We start from the raw sequence: 18,514 nt of genomic DNA on the forward strand, positions 1-18,514 counted from the left end.
CGCCCTGTCCCGCCCGAGCAGCCTTGAGCTGCCCCACCCCACCCTCCAGCCCGGTACTTGGCCCTCCACCCGCCCCCGCCCACCAGCTGCCCCCGACCTTGGTTCTCCCCCAGGATGCCTGGCGCTGCCAGGAGGGGAGCCTGAGCTGCCGGCTGAGCGAGGCCGAGAGTGAGCGCGCCCGAGCCCAGAGCCACGCGGGGCAGCTGCAGAGGGCACCGGCCGGGGCAGAGGAAGGTGGCCGCCCTTCTCCACCCTGCCCTGGCCACCACTACAAGGTCCCCCAGAGCCCCCCTCCTGGCACCTCGAGGGTCCGTCCCGGGAGCTGCTCGGGCCCGGGCCACAGGGCCAGACCCCGGAACCAGCATGCCCGCTACCCCGAGGCGCCCCAGCACCTGGCAGCTGGCGGGTCTTTCTCAGCCGTGACTTCCCCGTCACAAGGCAGTAAAGTCCAGAGACCTCCAAGGCCCGCCCCGACCAGGCCCCCAGCTACTCCGCCACGCCGGCCTCCTGCAGTCCCACCTCTGGGCATCTGCACTGGCTGTGCCTACCGCCAGGAGCCCTCTTCCCCCACCGGGTCCTCGGCCCACGTCAGCTCCTCAGAGGGAGGCCCCCTGCCCTGCTGGTCACCCCACCTCCTTTCTGCCCCCCTTCCCCCACTCCTGGGTCTGTCCAGGAGGCAGGCCCGGGCCTGGCACGGAGTCCAAGGGAGGGATGTCCAGGAGCAAAGCCAGCAGGAGAGAAGGAAGGGTGGGGAGGGGCCTGGAGTCCAGGCAGAGGGAGCTGGCACCCCAGACCTGCCCCCGGGGACCTTGACTTTGAGGCAGGACGGGAAGGGCAGGGAATTTTCAGAGGGGGGGCCTCTCCAGCCCCTACCATCTAGGTGCCGGTCACTTAAATAAACCAAGCCTCAGTTTCCCAGCCTGTGCAATGGGAGGGGCCATCCCCGAGAGGCAGCCCCACAGGCCCTGGGAGCCAGGTGAGCTGCCCCGCTTTCCCCACAGGCCGGCGTGCAGGCTGCATGGGCCCTGCAGGAGGAGGTGTCCCCGAGGCACGGAGGAGCGAGGCTCCAGGTGGGCGCACCTCACACCCCGGGGCAGGGGGCAGGGTGGGGAGGAAGGCTTCTGGGGGAGGGCGGGTTCCAGGTCCCCGCAGGCAGTGGCACTGGCTGTGCTGGGCTGGGGCAGGCGGCCCCTGGGCGTCGGGCCCCCACAGAGCTCGTCTGGGCCACCCTGGCAGAGCCTTCTTTGCAGTGGTCCCAGCCCTTATTTCACAGATTTGCAGACACTGAGTCCTGTGCAGGGAGTCACCTGGCCCCGGTGGCACAGTCGGCGAGGGGCCAAGTCGGGGGCAGACCCCCGGCCTCCCAGGTCTGTGCTTTTGGCGGCAGGCATAGGGCGGCGCTGGCCTAGCCTTGGAGCTCTCCAGGTGCGTGGGGTCATATTTATGCGGCCACGGGACTGCATTTTCTTCTATGACACTCAGACATGGAAGGAGGTTGCACAGGGTGGACTTGGGTAAATATGCCACGTGCTGGCCTTTGGGGTGTGAAGGCGGCCACCGGGGTGAAGTTTTCAGGTGAGGATCTGGGCCTGGGGTGGGGGCCAGGCCTGGGCGGATGGGGGCTGGCCCGGACCCCCCTCACTGCACCCCACCCAGGCCCACAAGTCCAAGGAACCCTGGGCTGTGCTAAGATCCCTCGGCAGGACAGGGCCAGGGCCAGGGCTCAGCCGGGTCTGGGCCGCTGCGGCTGCTTGAGGACCTCAGAGCTCCAAGAACAGCGCACCTGGCTCAGGGGGTACAGGCCCCAGAGGCGGCCACCCCCAGGTGTCAGGGAATCGGGTCCCCCGGCCCCATGCTGAAAAGACGAGGCTGACGGAGACAGCAGAGTGGAGGGGCTGAGGAGGACACGGGCTCGGGTCCAGGCCACCCCCTCCCAGTGCCTGCGAGGAGGGACCTGGAGAGACGGCCTCGCATGTCAGCATAGCAGTGAGCCGGGCGAGGCCTGTAGGGCCCCAGGGGCAGCCGGCAGGCAGGCCTCCCCTCAGAGGGCAGGTGCGGACGCCAAGCCTGCGCTGACTCGCTCCGTGCGGGGCTCGGCCTGGAGCCTGGTGGCAGGGGCCTGGGTCCCAGGTGCCCGCTAGGCCAGGAGCCTCTGAGGAGTGGCCTCCTGCAGGCGATGGGCAGAGAGCAGAGAAGGAGCTCAGCCTGGAAAACATTTGTGAGCTGAGAGGGGATTTCTGTTTCAAAGGCCCCAGTGGCTGAAGCTGCTGGGGAGAGGCTCGGAGGGCTCAGTCCCAGCGCCCAGGTGCCTGGCTGGGGGCTTGGGAGATGCCCAGGAAGTGTGGGGTCTGAGGAAGCAGGGGAGGCGGGGCCAGGCTGTTTCATTCTACACGTATGTCCACATGTATTTGTTCCATGCGCATTTGAAAACAATGCTTTCTGTTTGCAGGTTACACGTTTTGAAATATACCTATTAAACCAAACTTTACATCATTCAAATATTCCACCTTGATTCTGTCTCCTGGATTTATCGAAGCTAAGAATCATGTGTGGAATTTTCCCAAGACAGTTTTTTGGGGCAATGTCTCCTTTTATCTCTAAGGGTCTGTAACTTCTAGATCTCTCTGACACACTCTCTAACGTTTGCTTACTGGTCTGGAGGCCTCTGTGCCCTGCTCCGTGCCATTTGTCTTGAATTCTGCTCTGCCCAATGCTGGCAGTGTCCCCACCATCTCCTGACCCTGGCCTCTGCACTTTGACCTGTAGGTTTTCGGCCATCGTTGCATTAGCCTGGCTTTGGTTACAATCCTACCTTAGAGTCTTTCCCTTTTGCAGGAGAATTTGCCCCACTTACAAGTTTTGTGATAACTTATGCTCTGCTTTTCTTCCATCGCTGACGAGACACCTGCCCCTTTAACGACTCCTCACGACTTCCTTTTTGCCCTTTCACTGTGGGGTCATCTGCCTGCCCCTTCCCTCCAGTGTCTGCATCCTGGTGTCATCCGTTGTCCGGTCTCTTGGTCACTGCTTGGGGGAGGGGGGTGTTACAACAGTTGAAGTGTTTTCCCCTAATATTCGGTGTTAAGTGTGAAGAGAATGTGTGTGTCACCTTAGCTTAAGGACCTCCCACGGCCACCCCCAGCAGCAGGGGTTCTGCACCTGTGCCCTGGCTCTGCTCTGAGGGCTCCCCTCCTCCAGCCCTGCCCCACCCCTTTCTTTCTCCTCAGCGCCCAGGTGGGGTCCCTGAAGAGCTGGTCCCTGAGTCTGAACCCCACCCCACCCCCTGCCCGCGTCTGCCGAGACGGGGGCTTTGTGCTCACAGCACTCCCCGCCGGCATCCTCCTCTCTGACGGCCCAGCTGCGAGTCGCCATGGACGGCTGACTTCACTCCACGTGTGAGCCCCTGTCCTTGGCCAGAAGTCCCGCTGGCCTGCCTGCCTGCCTGCGGGGCTGGGCTCCCTCCGGGCTCCCACACTTGGGAGGCTGGGTCCACCCTCCTGAGGCTCCGGGAAGCGTCCCCTCACAGCCGCGGGACTAGGTCCCGTTTCCCAGCTGTCCTCTGGACGCCTTCCCATAGGCTGCCGGCCGCTTGCCACCGCCGCCCCCCCCGCCCGCCACCCCCCCCCCCCCCCCCCCCGGCCCCGCACCGGCCTATGGCCCTGTAATGGACTAGGCCCGCCCACCTGGGTGCCCTCCCCTTGGGTGAACTCGAAGCCAATGGGCAGAGCCTTAATTACAGCTGCAAATCCCTTCGCCAATAACCTCACGAACTCGTGGGACAACACCGGCCAAAGGTCACGGGCCATCTCAGAACGCTGCCCTTCGCGGTTGGGTTCTGTTAGGCGCGTCAGCTGAGCTCTTCGTGAGCACAGATGGTTCCCTGAGTCAGGCTCACGTCCCACCTCTTCTGAGCGGGGCCTGTTTTTCCTTAGATTTCAGGCGCCTTGTTTGCCCTCTGACCTCAGTGTCAGAGGGTGTCAAGAAATGTGAGGGTGTTTTAGGTTATTGGAGCTGCTCCTTCCGGAGTGGGAGCCACAGGACCCGTTGATCTTTGAAATGTTTGCCCTGCGCGTGGGAGCCCGCTCCGCGTGCAGGATCAAACCTACCTTCAGTTTATACGAGTTCTTTCCACTTCGAAACCGTCTCTTCCCCCCCCACCACTCCCTGCAACTCTCAGCCGCCCACCCTGCACTCTGGGCCTGCCCCCCTCGCTGACCTCAAACTTCACCTTCTCATCGCGTCTCCCACCAAGTCTGGGAGGACTTAGGGTCTCCGTGGTCTTAGCCGCTCTGCCTTCTCTCCTGCTGCCCCACGGCCCCGGGCTGGCGCTGGTGTTTTCACCGCAGATGGTTCGCCCTCTGGCTCCCCGCTGGGCTCACCTTCTCGAGAACATCAGTTACCGTTTTCTGACACGATTCCCCTTTCCTGCAATAACTCTGTTCTCTTTTTGATTCGAGACCCTCCGATCACATTCCGTGGACCGACGGCTCTCCTGAATCACCGCTGACCGCGAGCGACTCACGTGGTGATTCTTTTCCTCCTTTTGAGAAGGGGGTCCGGTCTCCTTCCCAGTTGGGGCTGCAGAGGAACCCATCAGGGGCTTCACGCGTCTCTGGCCAGATGTTTCACACCTCAAGGAAAGGCAGAGAGGAAGAGCCCAAGGGGAGACGTGGGGAGCAACGGCAGAGACGGCACTGAGGCCCCCCCAGAACTCTTCTGTTCCAGGAACGGGGAGGGTGGCGGCCCCAGCCTCAGGGCAGAGCTGCGGGGTTGTCCTCCGGCTCCTCCCCCCGGCAGTTGCCTGCCAGGGGAGTGGGGGCCTTCCTGGTGCCTCCCCCACCGTGACCCTGGTCCCTGGAGGCCTCCCCTCCACACCCCCACTGCCCCCTCCAGCCCCGGCCTCTGAGGTGCCCACGTGGGGTCTCCACACAGGGCGCAGACGGCTCTGCCGGAAGTTGTTCACATATTCTCCACCCCTGTTCGTCCTTCTGGTTGATCGAGTGTTGAGCAAACTGTGTGCTAGAATCCATCCGTCGTTTGTCCAATTTTTCTAAGAATTCTGGCAATTCGCAATTATCCTATTTTTAGGCCACTTGCCTCCATGTGCGCTCCATCTTTCGGGAACCCTCAAAGTCCCTGGTCTCCAGCTGAGGGAATCTTTCCCAATGTTTGTAACCTGTTGGTCATTGCAGTGGGCGCCCGGGAGGGGGTTCAGACACACCTCAGTCACTGGAGGCCCCGGGCACTCTCCACTCACAGCCAACCCAGGCTGCAGCGTTTCCAGCCCACTGTGGGCTCAGGATACGTGGCCACACCGCCTGCCGCCCACTGCCTGCACCACGTCCAGGCCAGGCTGCCAGGCGGCCAGCGTGAGCTAGAGCAAGGCTTGCATTTGACAACATCTTGCACTCTCATGGACTGGGTTTTTCCCTCGTTTCACATAAGCCAACGTGTTTGTCAAGAGAAAGTTAATTAAAAACATATTTTTCTAATTAAATGGTAGAGGCTGTGCTATGCAAACAGCAAGATTCTTGTTTGAGAGCAAATCCCTCCCTGTTTCCAGGGCTACCCTGGGAATTCAATAGATCAACAATGCAGAACCGAGCCCCAAGGTTAGGACACGCGCGAACACAGCCCCCGGGGGGCCTGCAGGCAGCTGGCGGGGCCTGAGCCAGCGGGAGGCGAGGCGCGGAGGGGGGCCTGGCGCCCGCCCACTGGGAGAGACCGCCCGAGGCTGTCCTCGGACCGGCGCCAGGTCACAGCCTCGATGGCTCAGAGGGGCTCATGGCGTCCACCAGCACCTCACAGTCCCTCGCACACCCTCCCCTCCTCTCCAGAGGGCTCACCCCCAGGGCCCAAATCCAGCTTCAGTCCAGGTTCTAGAGGCGAAGTGGGGAGCCGCTCGGCCTTCTGGGCGCGCTGTAGCTGGAGCGCATTCCTGATACTTGTTCAAGAATGTCTGTGCTCCTTTAGGGCACCATGCTTGTCAGATGTTTTGTGTGTTAAGAGTATTTTATCTTCATAAAAGGAATTGGTGAGCTTTCCATCTCTTTCTACTACCTGGGATCATCTAAATAGCCTCGGAGTTAAGCCTTCCTGAAAGGTTACATTGAACTCACCTGCAAATGCCCCGCCCCTCCTGTCAGCTTACGTAATACATTTTCATTTCCTCTCCCAGCTTTTCCCTCGCGGTCTCTGAGTTTTTCTATCTCTTCTGGGGTCAGTTTTGGACATTTGGAAGTCACCCATCTCATGTTCAAAGGCGCTGCCAGGAACTCGCTCTTATGTTTGGTGGCCGTTTTTCATTTTTACACCTGTAGTTAGATCTTATTTATATCTATAGTTAGATCTGTTTCTGTCCCTGATGTTGGAGATTTTTATTTGTCTCTCTTTAACTTGCCAACAGTTCATCTGTTTTATTGGTCTTTTCAAAGAATCAACTTTTATCTCTTTTCTCCTTTCATGTGGTTTATTCGTTTCAGCTTTTATCCCTATGGACACACTCTTTGTTGTTGTTGTAATATTTCTGATTTCTTCAGTTGCATAGTGCTGTGTTTATTCTGGGCTTTACTCTTTCAATAGTAAAAGCATTCAGTGTTATTGTGTTTTCCCTCGTTGTGGTTTGGTATGTGCCCCCATACGTTGTTGTTGTTGTTGTTGTTGTTGCTTTATTTACTTTTGGCTGCGTTGGGTCTTCGTTGCTGCGCGGGCTTTTCTCTAGTTGCGAGGAGCGGGGGCTACTCTTCGTTGCGGTGCACGGGCTTCTCACTGTGGTGGCTTCTCTTGTTGCAGAGCACGGGCTCTAGGCGCGTGGGCTTCAGTAGTTGTGGCTCGTGGGCTCTAGTGCGCAGGCTCAGTAGTTGTGGTGCACGGGTTTAGTTGCTCCGCGGCATGTGGGATCTTCCCAGACCAGGGCTCAAACCCGTGTCCCCTGCATTGGCAGGTGGATTCTTAACCACTGCCCCATCAGGGAAGCCCCCCAAAGGTTTTTATCATGAATTCTTTTCCTTTCTTACCAACCCTCTAGGAGTTTCCGCTTTTATTTCTTCTTTAATTCAAAGGTTGTTTAGAAGAATAGATGCTGTGCCTCTTCTTGCGGCTGTGTCTCGTCTTACTGGAGAGGGGCTGCCTTTGGGGCCGTTATGATGTTTTGATCAGCTTCTGGGTGGATCTTTGCTTACGTTCCTGGTTTGTCGGTTGCTTCTTGGTTGTCGGTTGTTTGCTTTCTTGGTTCGGTTTTGTCTATTTGTTTGTGGTATGTTTGGAGGGAAACTGGATAAGCTGATTGCAGAGTTTACAGGGAAGAATAGATGTTTGAGATTTTCTAAGAAATTTTTGAAATAGTATCGTAATACTGACTGTAACAGTAGCGTGGTCAAAGCAGCAGGGGTTGGCACAAGGGTGGACGAAGAGGCAAGCAGGACAGGACAGAGTCCAGAAGTTTCCAGCTGTCCCTAACCGGCACCAGATCCCAGCCTCCTGTCTGGGCTACTGAGGCCCACCGTGTAAAGTAAGGCGCTTGGGTCCCCTTATATTGGAGCACTTCCCAGCGCTAGTTCTGTCCTGTGACCGGCCAGAGGGCTCGCGAGGCTCCCAGAGGGCAGGGCCAGGTGGCCGTGCACTGCTGCCCAGCGCTCACCCACACTGGACACTTGCCAGCTGATGAACAAATCGATCCGTTGTCGCCAGTGGATGAAAAGGCTGAGGACCTGAACTCCGAAGGATGCGCTGGGGTTGGCGGCAGGCTCTGCTCTTGTGCAACAGGCAGGGTGCGGAACGTTGCGTCCGCCTGCTGTGCTAGTGCCTGAGGCATTTCTAGCCTCTACAGACCCCCACTTTACAGCAGCCCCGATACAGGGGGGCGGTCCTCACAGTTCTTCTCCCGTCCTTCTCTTGCTCCCGACGAAAACGCTGTGAGATCGCATCACACCCGTCCGCAGAGGGGGAAACCAAGGCTGGGGGCTGGCCCAAGGGCACGCGCCGAGCCCTGCCTCCTTCCCCAGGCCCGGGGTGGAACCACAGAAGCCGGCGGTCGAGCCTCGTGCGCTCCTGCAGCTGAACCCCCGCGCTGAGCGCAGGCTTGTGACGCGTGCACGGCCAGCCGCCCCCCATTCAGGCTCAGGGCTCAGAACCAAAGCAAGCCAGCAAGGAGACTGACTCCGTGGGGCAAAGGGAGGTGTCCATAAAGGGTGCCCCGTTCCGTTATTATGGTTCATCTGAATTCCACAAACGCTGCGTCACTACGAGAGGAGCACAGCGCGTCACGAGTGGCCTGGAGCCTCTTTAAAATACCGTGAAATATTTAAGCCATATTTGAAGGAAACGTCTGCTTTTCTACGGGAAAATGTGTACAAACAGAAAACTGTAATTTCCAAAATTGTAAAGAAGGGTGAAACCTCAATTTGAGGTACAAGCATTGCCCTCCCTTTCCTTTAACTTTCTAAACTGACAGACCCAGAAAAGTTCCTACAGGGTCACGGCACCTGTCCCACCTTCACCCAGCCTGGGACGGGGGTGCCCGGTGGCTCCCCCTCTTCCCCTGAGCCAGTCCTCCTCTTGTATTTAGTGAAAACGGAGTGGGAGGTGGATGCAAAGCCCCCTTAGACACACGGCTCCCGGGACACAACTGCTGGGTCCCTGTGCCTTCAGGCGTTCCTGCTCTGGCTCTAGACCCAGTCTCCCTCTTCCTAAACAAGCACCTCTTGCCCGCCACAACCCACACCCCCTCCTCTCTCTGCTGGCCCCATCTCCCCTCCCCCAGCCAGGATTCTGGAAGGGCTGCCCCTCCCCCTCTCCCCAGACCGTCAGCACCGCAACCTCCCGGGACCCACACAGACACAGAGATCACCAGCAACTTTGGTCCCTTCCAAAGGGTGCCTTTTGGGTCCATGTCTACCCGAGCCCCTGGAGCTTTCCGCACAGGAGCCCGACCTCTCCCTCCGATCTCCGCCAGCTCTCTGGTCCTCCCTGGGCCCAGCCTCCTCTTTTCTCTGCTCTGAAGTCCACTTGGCCTGGACCCCTCCTCCCCCCACTCCCTGGCCTTCCGTGCCAGGGCCTCCATAGTCACTTGGTCCTGTGACACTGCCCCCGGCGCAGTGACCCCCGGGAGACCCCTCAACGTGCTCCCACACCCACCTTCCCATCCCAGCAAGTGGGCTCCGGACACCCCGCACGCAGTCCAAGCTTGGGAGCCCTCGTGGCACTGCCTGCCCCTCACCCGCCACGCGGCCCTCGGGCTACCTCTCCATTCCGTGGCGCGTTCTTCCACTTCTTGGCTCCTTGAGCCCAAGCCGCCACAGGCTCCGTATGGACAATCCCGGGGCCCCCAACTTGCCTTCCTCCGCCCCCCGCTCAGCCCCCGCAATGGGCTGGACGCGGCTCCTGATTTTCCAGAGTGCTCTGTACCAAAGATCACCACCACCTCCTGCCCACCAGACACTCGCGGGCAGGACGGCATCCGTGTGCTCCCGAGAATCGCCAGGCCCCACTGCGCACCAGCTCCAGCCCGGGGACACCACAGGCGCTGTCCTCGTGAAGGCTCAGAGAGGAGGGGTGACAGGGAGGGGGCGGCGCAGCGGGAGAGGGGGGCGGCCAGCAGCACTCCGGGCTCGGGCAGCAGGGGTGGGGAGGCCTGAGTCACGGGGGTACGAGGTGGGCACAGGGGAAGAAGGCTGCAGGTGGAGGGCGTGGGGGCTGAGCCCCACCCGCCCCGGGAGCTTCGGAGGACTTGCGGGGACTGTCGCGGTCTTTCTTCCAAGGGCTGGAAGCAGGGCAGGGAAAACGGATGTGTCTTCTGAGCCACTCTGACCACAGCGGAGAACCCGCCTTTGCCCACGCCGCCGGGCCAACAAGGCCTGCTTCTAGGACCCCTCCCACCCCGCCCGTGGTTACATCGGAAACTGCCCGATCCGTGCACACGGCACTCAACCTGTTCTTGCGTCTTTGCTTCCCAGCCACTGCACGTGATCTGGGCAGACGCCAGGTGCCACAGCCTCACCTGCAGCACACCCCGGGCCGTGCTTCCAGACGGCCTGTGCCTCCCTCCCCCAGAAGCACTGGACACGCGGCACCAGGCCCTGGACGAGGGCAGAAGGCACAGGCAGGGCCTGGCCCAGAGCGGGCGCTGCTAGAGGAGAAGGTCGCCCCCCTGGAGCGCAGGCGCGGGAGGCCCTGCAGCAGGTGAGGGGCCCCGGGGGGCAGGGCCCTGCCTTCCCTTTAGGAATCGCTCCCTCCGTGTGAAGGGAAGTCCAGGGAGACGCTGGAGGCAGGTGTCAGGCCTGGAGTCACCCAGACGCGTCCAATCCCCAGCTGACAGAGGGGAAACCGAGGCGGGAGGGGCACGCAGGGAGTCAGAGCCCCAAGGCCTCTCCCTGGTTTCCTGCTCCACTGCGGGCGCCCCTACGACAGAAGGTGGACTGTGGACACACAGCTCCGGGAAAAATAATCAGCCGAGCCGGGGGCTCAGCCTCAGGCCAGAGTGACCTGCCTACGCGCGGCCTCTGCCCGGCCCCTGCCCGGCCCACGTGCTCTGGCGGCGGCGGCGGCGGCGGGCGCAGCGCGCGGAGAGGCGTGTCCTGCGGGAGGAGCGGCCGCGCTGCGCCCCGGGCGGCCCGCCTGCAGGCGGAGCTCGCGGTGCACCGGGCCCAGGTACCCGGATCCGGTGGATGGTCCCCGGAAGAGGGGGGTGGGGTGGAAGGGTGGTCCCTGGAGAGTTGGGGGTGGGGAGGCGGGGTATGGGGAGGGCCTCGCGGGCGTCCAGGCAGGGGCTGGGGGGCCGGGGAGGCACCGGCTTCTGTGTCCCAACCTGCCAGTGGGGAGTATGCCCGCCCTGGGCCTGTCCACCCGCCTCCAAGCTCAGGGTCAGCCTGGCGTTGGCAGGTCACCCTGTGGACCTCCACAGCCCTCCGGTGATGTTACCCCAACTCTACCTCTGCTGTCCTCGGGGGAGGACCACAGGTCATGGCAAACACACACACGCGCGCACACACACACGCACACACCCGCGCACAAACACACACACACACACGCGGCGTTGTTCCCAGTGTTTGAGCGCCAGTCCTGCCTGGAGCTGTGTGGCATTGGCACACTGCCCGCCTCTGGAGCCCAGATTCCCCTGTCCGCGGTGGAGATAGCCCAGGCTCAGGGGGTGCCCTGCAGATGGGGGCAATGGGAGGGTAGGTGTAGGCCCGCACAACAGAGACCAGGAAGAGCGCCGGAAGCCGTCTCGTCACCCTTGCAGACCCAACATGGGCTGGGGTGCAAGACAGGGAACCAACCAAAGAGGCTGAATGAATGCAGGACAGGACAGGGCACGGGCCGGCCCACAGACGGGCAGAAAGGATGTGAAAGGCAGGGAGGCCCAGGGGCCTGCTGGCCAGTGATTCTGACAGCTGAACTGTCCCCAGGCGTGAATGGACCATCTTCACGTATGAAACGGGCCAAAGTGGAGGTATTTGGGTTGAAATCAGGGGTTGGGGTCACCAGAGCATCTTCCTGGGGCCCAGGTTAACTGATGGGGAAACTGAGGCTAGTGAAAGGAAATGACGTTCTTGGAACCAGGCAGAATGTCACCCAGGCCCCAACCCCAGCTATGGCTCTGTGGACCCACCCGGCAGGCCTGCTGTGTGCAGGGACCTCCCAGGTCATGTGGCCTGAGAGGCAGCTCCCTTGACCTCGATGTCCTGCCTCTGCCCCATAGGAACAGGCACGACCCATCCAGCTGACCCCGGCGGAGTGCGAGGCTGGGCTTTGGGCCTGGGATTCTGATGCCCTCTCAACACCCCCAGGGGTGGGCAGGACAGGGAGTCCAGAGGGAAGACAGACCACCGGGCAGTAGGTGGAAAGCCTGCGCTGGGCTGGTGACCAGGCACCCGAGGCACCCGTCCCTTCAGACTCCGTGTCCCCACCTGAGCGGGGGGGGGAAGCAGGAGTCCTGGCAGTGGGGAGAGCTGGGGGCTCAGTCCTGGACCCCAGAGCAGGGCAGCCTTCCCAAGGCCTCTCTGGGGCGAGGGCATGGTTGGGTCCTGCTGCCCGGGCGGCCTGGCAGGTGGTGGCTGGAGGCTGTGTGAGCACACCTGGGCAGAGGTCTCGCTGCCTGTCCCCTGGAGCCGGGAGCTGGGCTCATGTGCAGGCACAGGGACACGGCCCTCCCGACGTGGCACGGATGACCAGGTACAGCTGCTGTCCCTTGCACCGCAACACTGGCCCTGGGTGGAGGTGTGGGTGGACCCTGCCAGCCTGGGCTCAGCTGTGTAAAGGGAACTGGGCCGAGAAGGGAAGGTTCGTCCCTCACGGTAGGTCCAGGCAGCAGTGTCCGGCCAGGGCTTCTCAGAGGGCGGTGGAGGGTCCGTGTTTCATGGCTCAGCCCATGGACTTTGCAGGGACCACCTCAGGCCCAGTGGATCCCTGAGCTTGTCACTGTGCCACCTGCCTGCCAGGTCCTGCGCAGAATGGCTCTGTGCGGGCGCGGGGTTTGTCTGGGCCATGCAGCCCAGGGCAGGAGGGCCCGGGCACCACAGGGGCCAGGCTTGGCCTCGCCAGCACACAGTCGTGGCCGCTGGGACGAGTGGTGAGGTGACAGTGCCCAGGTCTCTCAGACTTGGAGGGCAAAGATGTCGGGGGGCGGGGCGTGTGGACACCAGCGAGGAGTGAAAAGGACAGGCTCAGGGTCGGAGAAGAGGCAGAGGCCACCGGCCACGGCAGGGGCAGGAAGGAGAGTGTTTCACTGTGTCAGGAGCAAGGTGCAGAACTAGGAACAGTGGGGTCCCCACAGGGGGTGACGGCGGCACCCCAGCGCGGAGGGCAGGCTCCAGAGAGGACTGACCAACGCACCCCGAGGGAGGACAGCAAGGCCCCGCCCAGCGAGGAGCTGCCAGGCCTGGAGCCTCCAGGAGAGCCGCCACCCGGGTCACGTGTCCCCAAGCACATGGGGACACGTGTCCCGGGCAGGCCCTGGCCACCATGTGCACACTGTCCAGCTCAGGTGGGCTCGGGGACAGGACGGTTTTCCAGAGGGAAGTGGCCGGGTCAGTGGGGTGGCCATGGAAGGCAGGGACCCTGGGGACAGAACTGGGGTCAGGATGGAGGCACAGAGGCCAGCAGATCAGGTCACTGAGAGCCAGCGGCCAGCTTGTCCACACAAGGCCACCTGCCTTCTCACAGAGAAGGGTTGTCCAGCCGGGCATGGTCACCAGGACCCTGCAGCTTCTCCTGAAGGGCAGGCCCAGTGCCAAGCTGGGGAAGCCAAGGGCTCCCGTGGCCGCTCGGGGTAGGGGGCCTGGGGGCTGGGAGGCCGAGATGGCACTGCCCCGGGCAGCAGAGCCAACCGCGGGTCCCTGGAGCCCAGATGGGGGAGGGGAGGAACAGCTAATGAGTTCCAGGAGGTCAGCTGTGAGGGGCCCGAAAACCCATAAACCCTTTATTGGTGTCTCAGGAGGGGAAACCCGGATGCAGCCATTTATTTACTTTGGATTTCACTTTTCTCTTCTCTTTTTAACATGCACGTCCAGGAGTGTAACTGGATTTTTAAAGAAACAGGACTTCCTTTCTCAGTGGAGGGGCACCCTTTGTTTTCCTCAGTCCTGAAGAAGAAAGGGTCCCCTCCTTCTGTAACACGCTGGACACTGCCCCCGTCACGTTGCACTCGAGACCGATCCGCCATGTCCCAGGGCCCCCCGAGAGACCAGGCCCTGTCCAGCCTGAGGGCGAGAGGACAGGCCTGGGCCTCCAGCAGCTGGGGCTGACCACTGTCCCACCCGGCCCAGAGCCGGGGAAGTGGACAGGTCTGGTCTGGGGCCCAGATTCCCATCCTGCCCCAGTGGCTGATGGGCCAGGCCTGCCCTGCGTGTCAGTTCCTTCCTCCAAAGGGACCATCCACAAGGGGGCAAAAAGGAGCCCCCAAACCTTCCCACCAAAAGTGTTTGTTTCATTGGTCACCCAACATTCATCCCCAGTTCTTCCCCCCTGTCCTGTGCCTGCGTGGTGAGGATGGGGGCCAGGAGGGGGGCTGTACTCAAGCAGCGGGCCGTTCCAAGGAAGACGGGCTGTGGGGACAGGGACACAGAGGACATAGGCTGGCTGGGACCTGGTCAGGGAGAGGTTGGGGCCTATGAGCCGGCTGCAGGCGCTGAGGTGCAGGGGTGCCAGGATGCAGCGCACAGAGGCTCCCTGAGGCTGGGAGCGGCACTGCAAGGGCCTGGAGGTACCAGGAGATGCAGCTGGTCCAAAGCAGGACAGCAACGTGACTGGTGGTCCCCCCTCACTCTCATAGCAGCCCCACATGCTGGACGGCCCAGGCCACTGGGCATCCTGGCCAGGGAGCTCCCTCCCCCAACCCAGCCAGCTCTCATGGGATCCAGAGCCCCTCCCGGGGGCACCCCACGTGCTCTCCAGGGAAAAGGCTGGCCTGAGCTCACACCCCCGCCAGAGACTGTGGCAGGTTCTGCTCTTGTAGACAGAGCTGAGGAGGGAAAGGGACAACGTGAGGGCGGGGGCCGAGAAGGAGCCGCTGGACCATACCTGCCTGCACCAGGAAGCGGACAGGGCCCTGAGGCAAAACCAGCTGGGCTCCATGCACCCCAGTCTTGGGAGTGGGCCGGGGCCTGGGGCTGGGGGTGTCCGGGTGGGTGTGGGTCCCAGTGCTTCTGTCTCGTGCTTGGACACACATACGCACACGCCCAGATGGGAAGGGCGGGCTGGACCACTCCTACACAGAACAGGTGCGGAGACGCAGCCCCAGACAACAAAGGGGTCCACCAGGGCGACACCTCAGGTCTCAGGGCTCCATGGGCCCCGTGGGAGTGGGGGGACCATCAGGGGACCGTGAGCCAGTGCATGGACCAGAAGGGGGAGGAGTGTGGGAAACACAGGGCCAGGCAGGCCTACAGGCAGGTCCAGGGGCTGCTCCTGTGTGTTCTGGGGTATCTCCCCTTTCACCACTGGACAGACCCTCTATCGCCAGACAAGGAATCGGCAAGGGAGGTGGGGGCGAGAATCAGCCTGCGATGCCTCTGGGACCCCAGGTCCAGCCAAGTGGAAACTAGGATGCCATTAAAACAGATGTAAGGCTCACCTTGCCGGCCTGTGGGTGGGGCTCCGGAGCAGACAAGGCCCGGGGGCCGAATGTGTCTACGAAACCCTCCGCTCACCTTCCGGTCCTGGCCAGGCCCCGGGCTCCAGCAAAGGGCAGCCGGGCCAACTGGGGGTCCCCAGGGGAGGGCTGGATGCGCCTGTCCCGGGACTCTGCGCAGCCCTGGGTGGGCAGGCCACAGTGAGGTGCCTGGGGTCTCACCTATGCCCAGCGGCTCCAGGAGCTGGCCACCCAGCACCAGCGAGACCTGATGGTGGAGGCCGAGCGGCTGCACGGAGCCCATGTACAGGCTGCACAGGCCCTGGCGTCCCGAGAGAGGACCCACCAGCAGCAGGTGAAGGTGCTGGAGAAGCAGGTGGGCAGGGACCCAGCGCCCGGCGGGGGTGCAGAGGGAGGGGAGGGTCCCTGCGCCCGCCTGGCCCCAGCCCGAGGTCCTCCGGCAGCGCTACTGCCCGGTGGGCTCCAGGCCATCCCCACGGAACCCCACACTACCCTCCGTCACTCCCACACCTCACTGAGGGGCGGAGGGGGATTCTGGGGTGGGTCACCACCCTCTCCGTGCCGCCATCGCCCCCCATAAAGAGGGGCGGGGACAGTCCCTCAGCCGGTGGTTGCTGCGTATGAAACGTCCAGATGGTGCCTGGCGCGTGGCAGTCCTAGTAGCGGTGGCCGCTGCACCGTCCTGCGGAGTCAGGGACGGGGGCAGCAGCGAACGGGGGGGCGGGGCAGTAACAAAGCAGGACAGAGCCTTGAGTGTGTGCCTGTGCTGACCACACCCCCCCCACACGCACGCATGTGCACAGACACACACGTGCACGCACACATACACAGACATGCCAGCCGGGGCTGCCCCGCGGGCTCCGAGCTCTCTGCCTCGGGGGAGCTGCTCGATGGGGGAACAGAGGAGGGAACTGAGACGCAGAGACATAGAGTGGCAGCCCGCTGACTCCCTGAGGTGGTGTCCCTGACCCTCCAAGCCACGTTTGCTCGACTTGTAAGCCCAGGAGCATTATTTCCTCATTACTCTGAGTGTGTTCATGGCTGAGTGGAAGGAGGTCCACCCACTGTGAGTGGTGGTCACCCGGGTCCCTAAGAGCCCACGGGGGGGTGACCCTGATCAGAGGTGGGACCCTGCACGCCCCATCTGGCCTCTGGTGAGTCTGTCTGTCTGCCGGGGTTTCTCTCCACGCACACCGCCCCCTTGGGAGCCGTGGACCGCGGCCTCCCAGCCCTTCCGGTCACGGAGCTCAGCCACGGGGCCCGCCCGCCCGCCCGAGCTCCTGCCCTGTCCCCAGGTGGCCAGCCTGAAGGAGCCGCGGGACCAGGAAGTGCAGCAGCGGCGACGAGCCCGCCTCGGCCAGGCCTTCCAGGCCAAGGAGTGAGTCCGGCTCCCGACCCCTGGGTGGCCCGGCTGCCACTGCCCTGACCGGCCCGGCAGCAGAACCGCTGCTGGGGAAGCAACGCCTCGTGCTTCTCAGCCGGGGGGCCGAGCTCGAGGGGCACCGGGCCAGGGAAGCCACCACCCGTGCCGGGAGTCAGTGGGCACCCTCTGATCCCCTGACCACAGAGCTCCCCCAGCCCTTGGGACCCCCGCCTCCGGCTGGCGTGGCCCGAGCTCCGGAGCCGCTGCTCTCCGACGCGCCCCTCCCCGGCAGCACGGAGCCTCCCGCGGCCGGCATCGGCCCTGGCACCGCTGTGGATGTGCTGACCCGGCCAGACCCCGGCGGCCAGGCCCCAGCAGGCCAGCTTCCGCAGCCACGGGCTGCATTCCGTGCCCTCAGCTCTGTAAACATGGGGAAACACGTGGAAAACATTTCCACCAACTGAAGCCAAAAACATAATGTCCCGCAGGGCCCAGCTACCACATCCCTGCGCACAGAGGCGGCAAGACCTCCGTATCCAGGAACTGCAGGGCCGTCACGGTGGCAGGTGGCTGCAAGTGACTCAGAGTCCAGTCCCCACCCCCACCCCCACCCCCCCCCCGTGCTCCCCGCCCCGTGACTCACTGCCCGTGAGAGGCATCAGAATGTAAACGTTAAAGTTGTTAGAGAACCACCCACTTTCCCAGCCTATAACTCTGGGAAAATTCCTGCGGGAATCCAGCCCTGGTTGCCACGGAGACCGGGGCAGCCATCTTAGGCCGATGCCTGGTTCACCTGTTCGCATTTTCTCTCTTTTCCCCCCATGAACACTGGTCAGAGTGATTTGTTTCCTCTCCAAATGGCCTCTTTTGTTTTGTAAGTGACGTGTTTACAACATCTGCGGGGCACCAGCCAGCCCAGGAAATTCCTGCGTCCGCAGGTGCTAGCCGCCACCCCGAAGCACCTCCTCCCTCCAGGACTCATGGGGGTGAGAAGGGCCAAAGCTCCTGGAGCCCACCCATTCCAATCACGATCCCGCACTTAAAACAGGCTGTCCTGTCAGGCCTTCCTTTCTGACTGAACCTAGTAACGGAGTTGCCATATGTTGCGAACTGCACAAAAAATAGGTTTCATTCTGCCTGTCAGCTCTGCCTGATTATTGGTGGCTGTGTTGAGAAGGATTCTGAAGTTCAGCCCAGACTCAGAGGGGAAGAGCATGGTGACCCATTAACAACGCTGCTCTGGGCGAAGGAGGCGTTAGTGGTGGTGTTCGCACCCAGGTATTCACCAGCTCGCAGCGGCCCATTGGAACGCATAGCAACCCAGAGGCTGCCCCCACCATTGGAGAGCCTGGTACAGACAGGAAGGGTAGGGCCGTGAGACACACACAGCTCTGATGCTCAAGGCCTGGCATTTAGTAGGCAAGTCCCTTCCCTTCCTCCTCGACCCGGCGACCCCACGACCCAGTGGGCAGCTCCCTTGTGGAGGAAGGGCCTGAGGGTTGGCGGGTGGGGAGGAAGGGCCCGGCATCTGGAGATGATTGGCACTTGGGGAGGAAGGGCCCGGCATCTGGAGATTGGCACTTGGCAAGAGTCAACACTTGCCTCCCTTTGGTGGGCACTGGCGTCTCCGTCACGCCTTTGGCACTGAATCTCCCAGCACAGAGGAGGTGCCTAGTAAACGCGCACAGATGAGAGAGGAACACACCCCAGATGCAAAAGGGGTCGGAAAGATTTCTCAGCATTGAAATGAGGGCCACGCGCTATTTGATCAATGTCCTTGCTGGTGATTTCTGGACCCTCCTTGCCCAGGCTGCTCCCGGGAGACGTAAGATTTCTTATATTTCAATGAAAGTTCAATCAGTGTAGGAGACGCTGTTTTTACTTGTTCAACATAAAGTTGTATACTTAGGAGAAAGGATTTTTCTGATGGAGATAAACTGCTGTTTTCTTAAACATTTCCAATGGCAAGCGTGTGGCTTCCGTGTGAGAGCTTTATGACCGCCCGCACCCACGTGTGCACAGCTGTGTACCCTGAACCAGGGCCCCCCATCTCTGCCGCAGCT

General features: G+C 62.0%; 1 protein-coding gene across 1 annotated transcript in view; it reads left to right on the forward strand.

Moving 5' to 3' along the window:
- The window catches only part of CROCC2 (ciliary rootlet coiled-coil, rootletin family member 2), a 73,857-nt gene extending 55,876 nt beyond the window's left edge, over positions 1–17,981 (forward strand). Inside the window, 10 exon segments of the mRNA XM_049712197.1 lie at positions 135–880; positions 1,002–1,070; positions 3,228–3,360; positions 3,578–3,661; positions 9,954–10,119; positions 10,122–10,179; positions 10,449–10,647; positions 14,453–14,588; positions 15,274–15,443; positions 16,384–17,981. Of these exon segments, the coding sequence (XP_049568154.1) occupies positions 135–880; positions 1,002–1,070; positions 3,228–3,360; positions 3,578–3,661; positions 9,954–10,119; positions 10,122–10,179; positions 10,449–10,647; positions 14,453–14,588; positions 15,274–15,443; positions 16,384–16,470 (1,848 nt within the window). The 3' untranslated portion in view covers positions 16,471–17,981.
- The last annotated feature ends 533 nt before the right edge of the window (positions 17,982–18,514 follow it).

This window comes from Orcinus orca, chromosome 7 (assembly GCF_937001465.1).
Source record: "Orcinus orca chromosome 7, mOrcOrc1.1, whole genome shotgun sequence".
In the NCBI taxonomy this organism is placed as follows: domain Eukaryota; kingdom Metazoa; phylum Chordata; class Mammalia; order Artiodactyla; family Delphinidae; genus Orcinus; species Orcinus orca.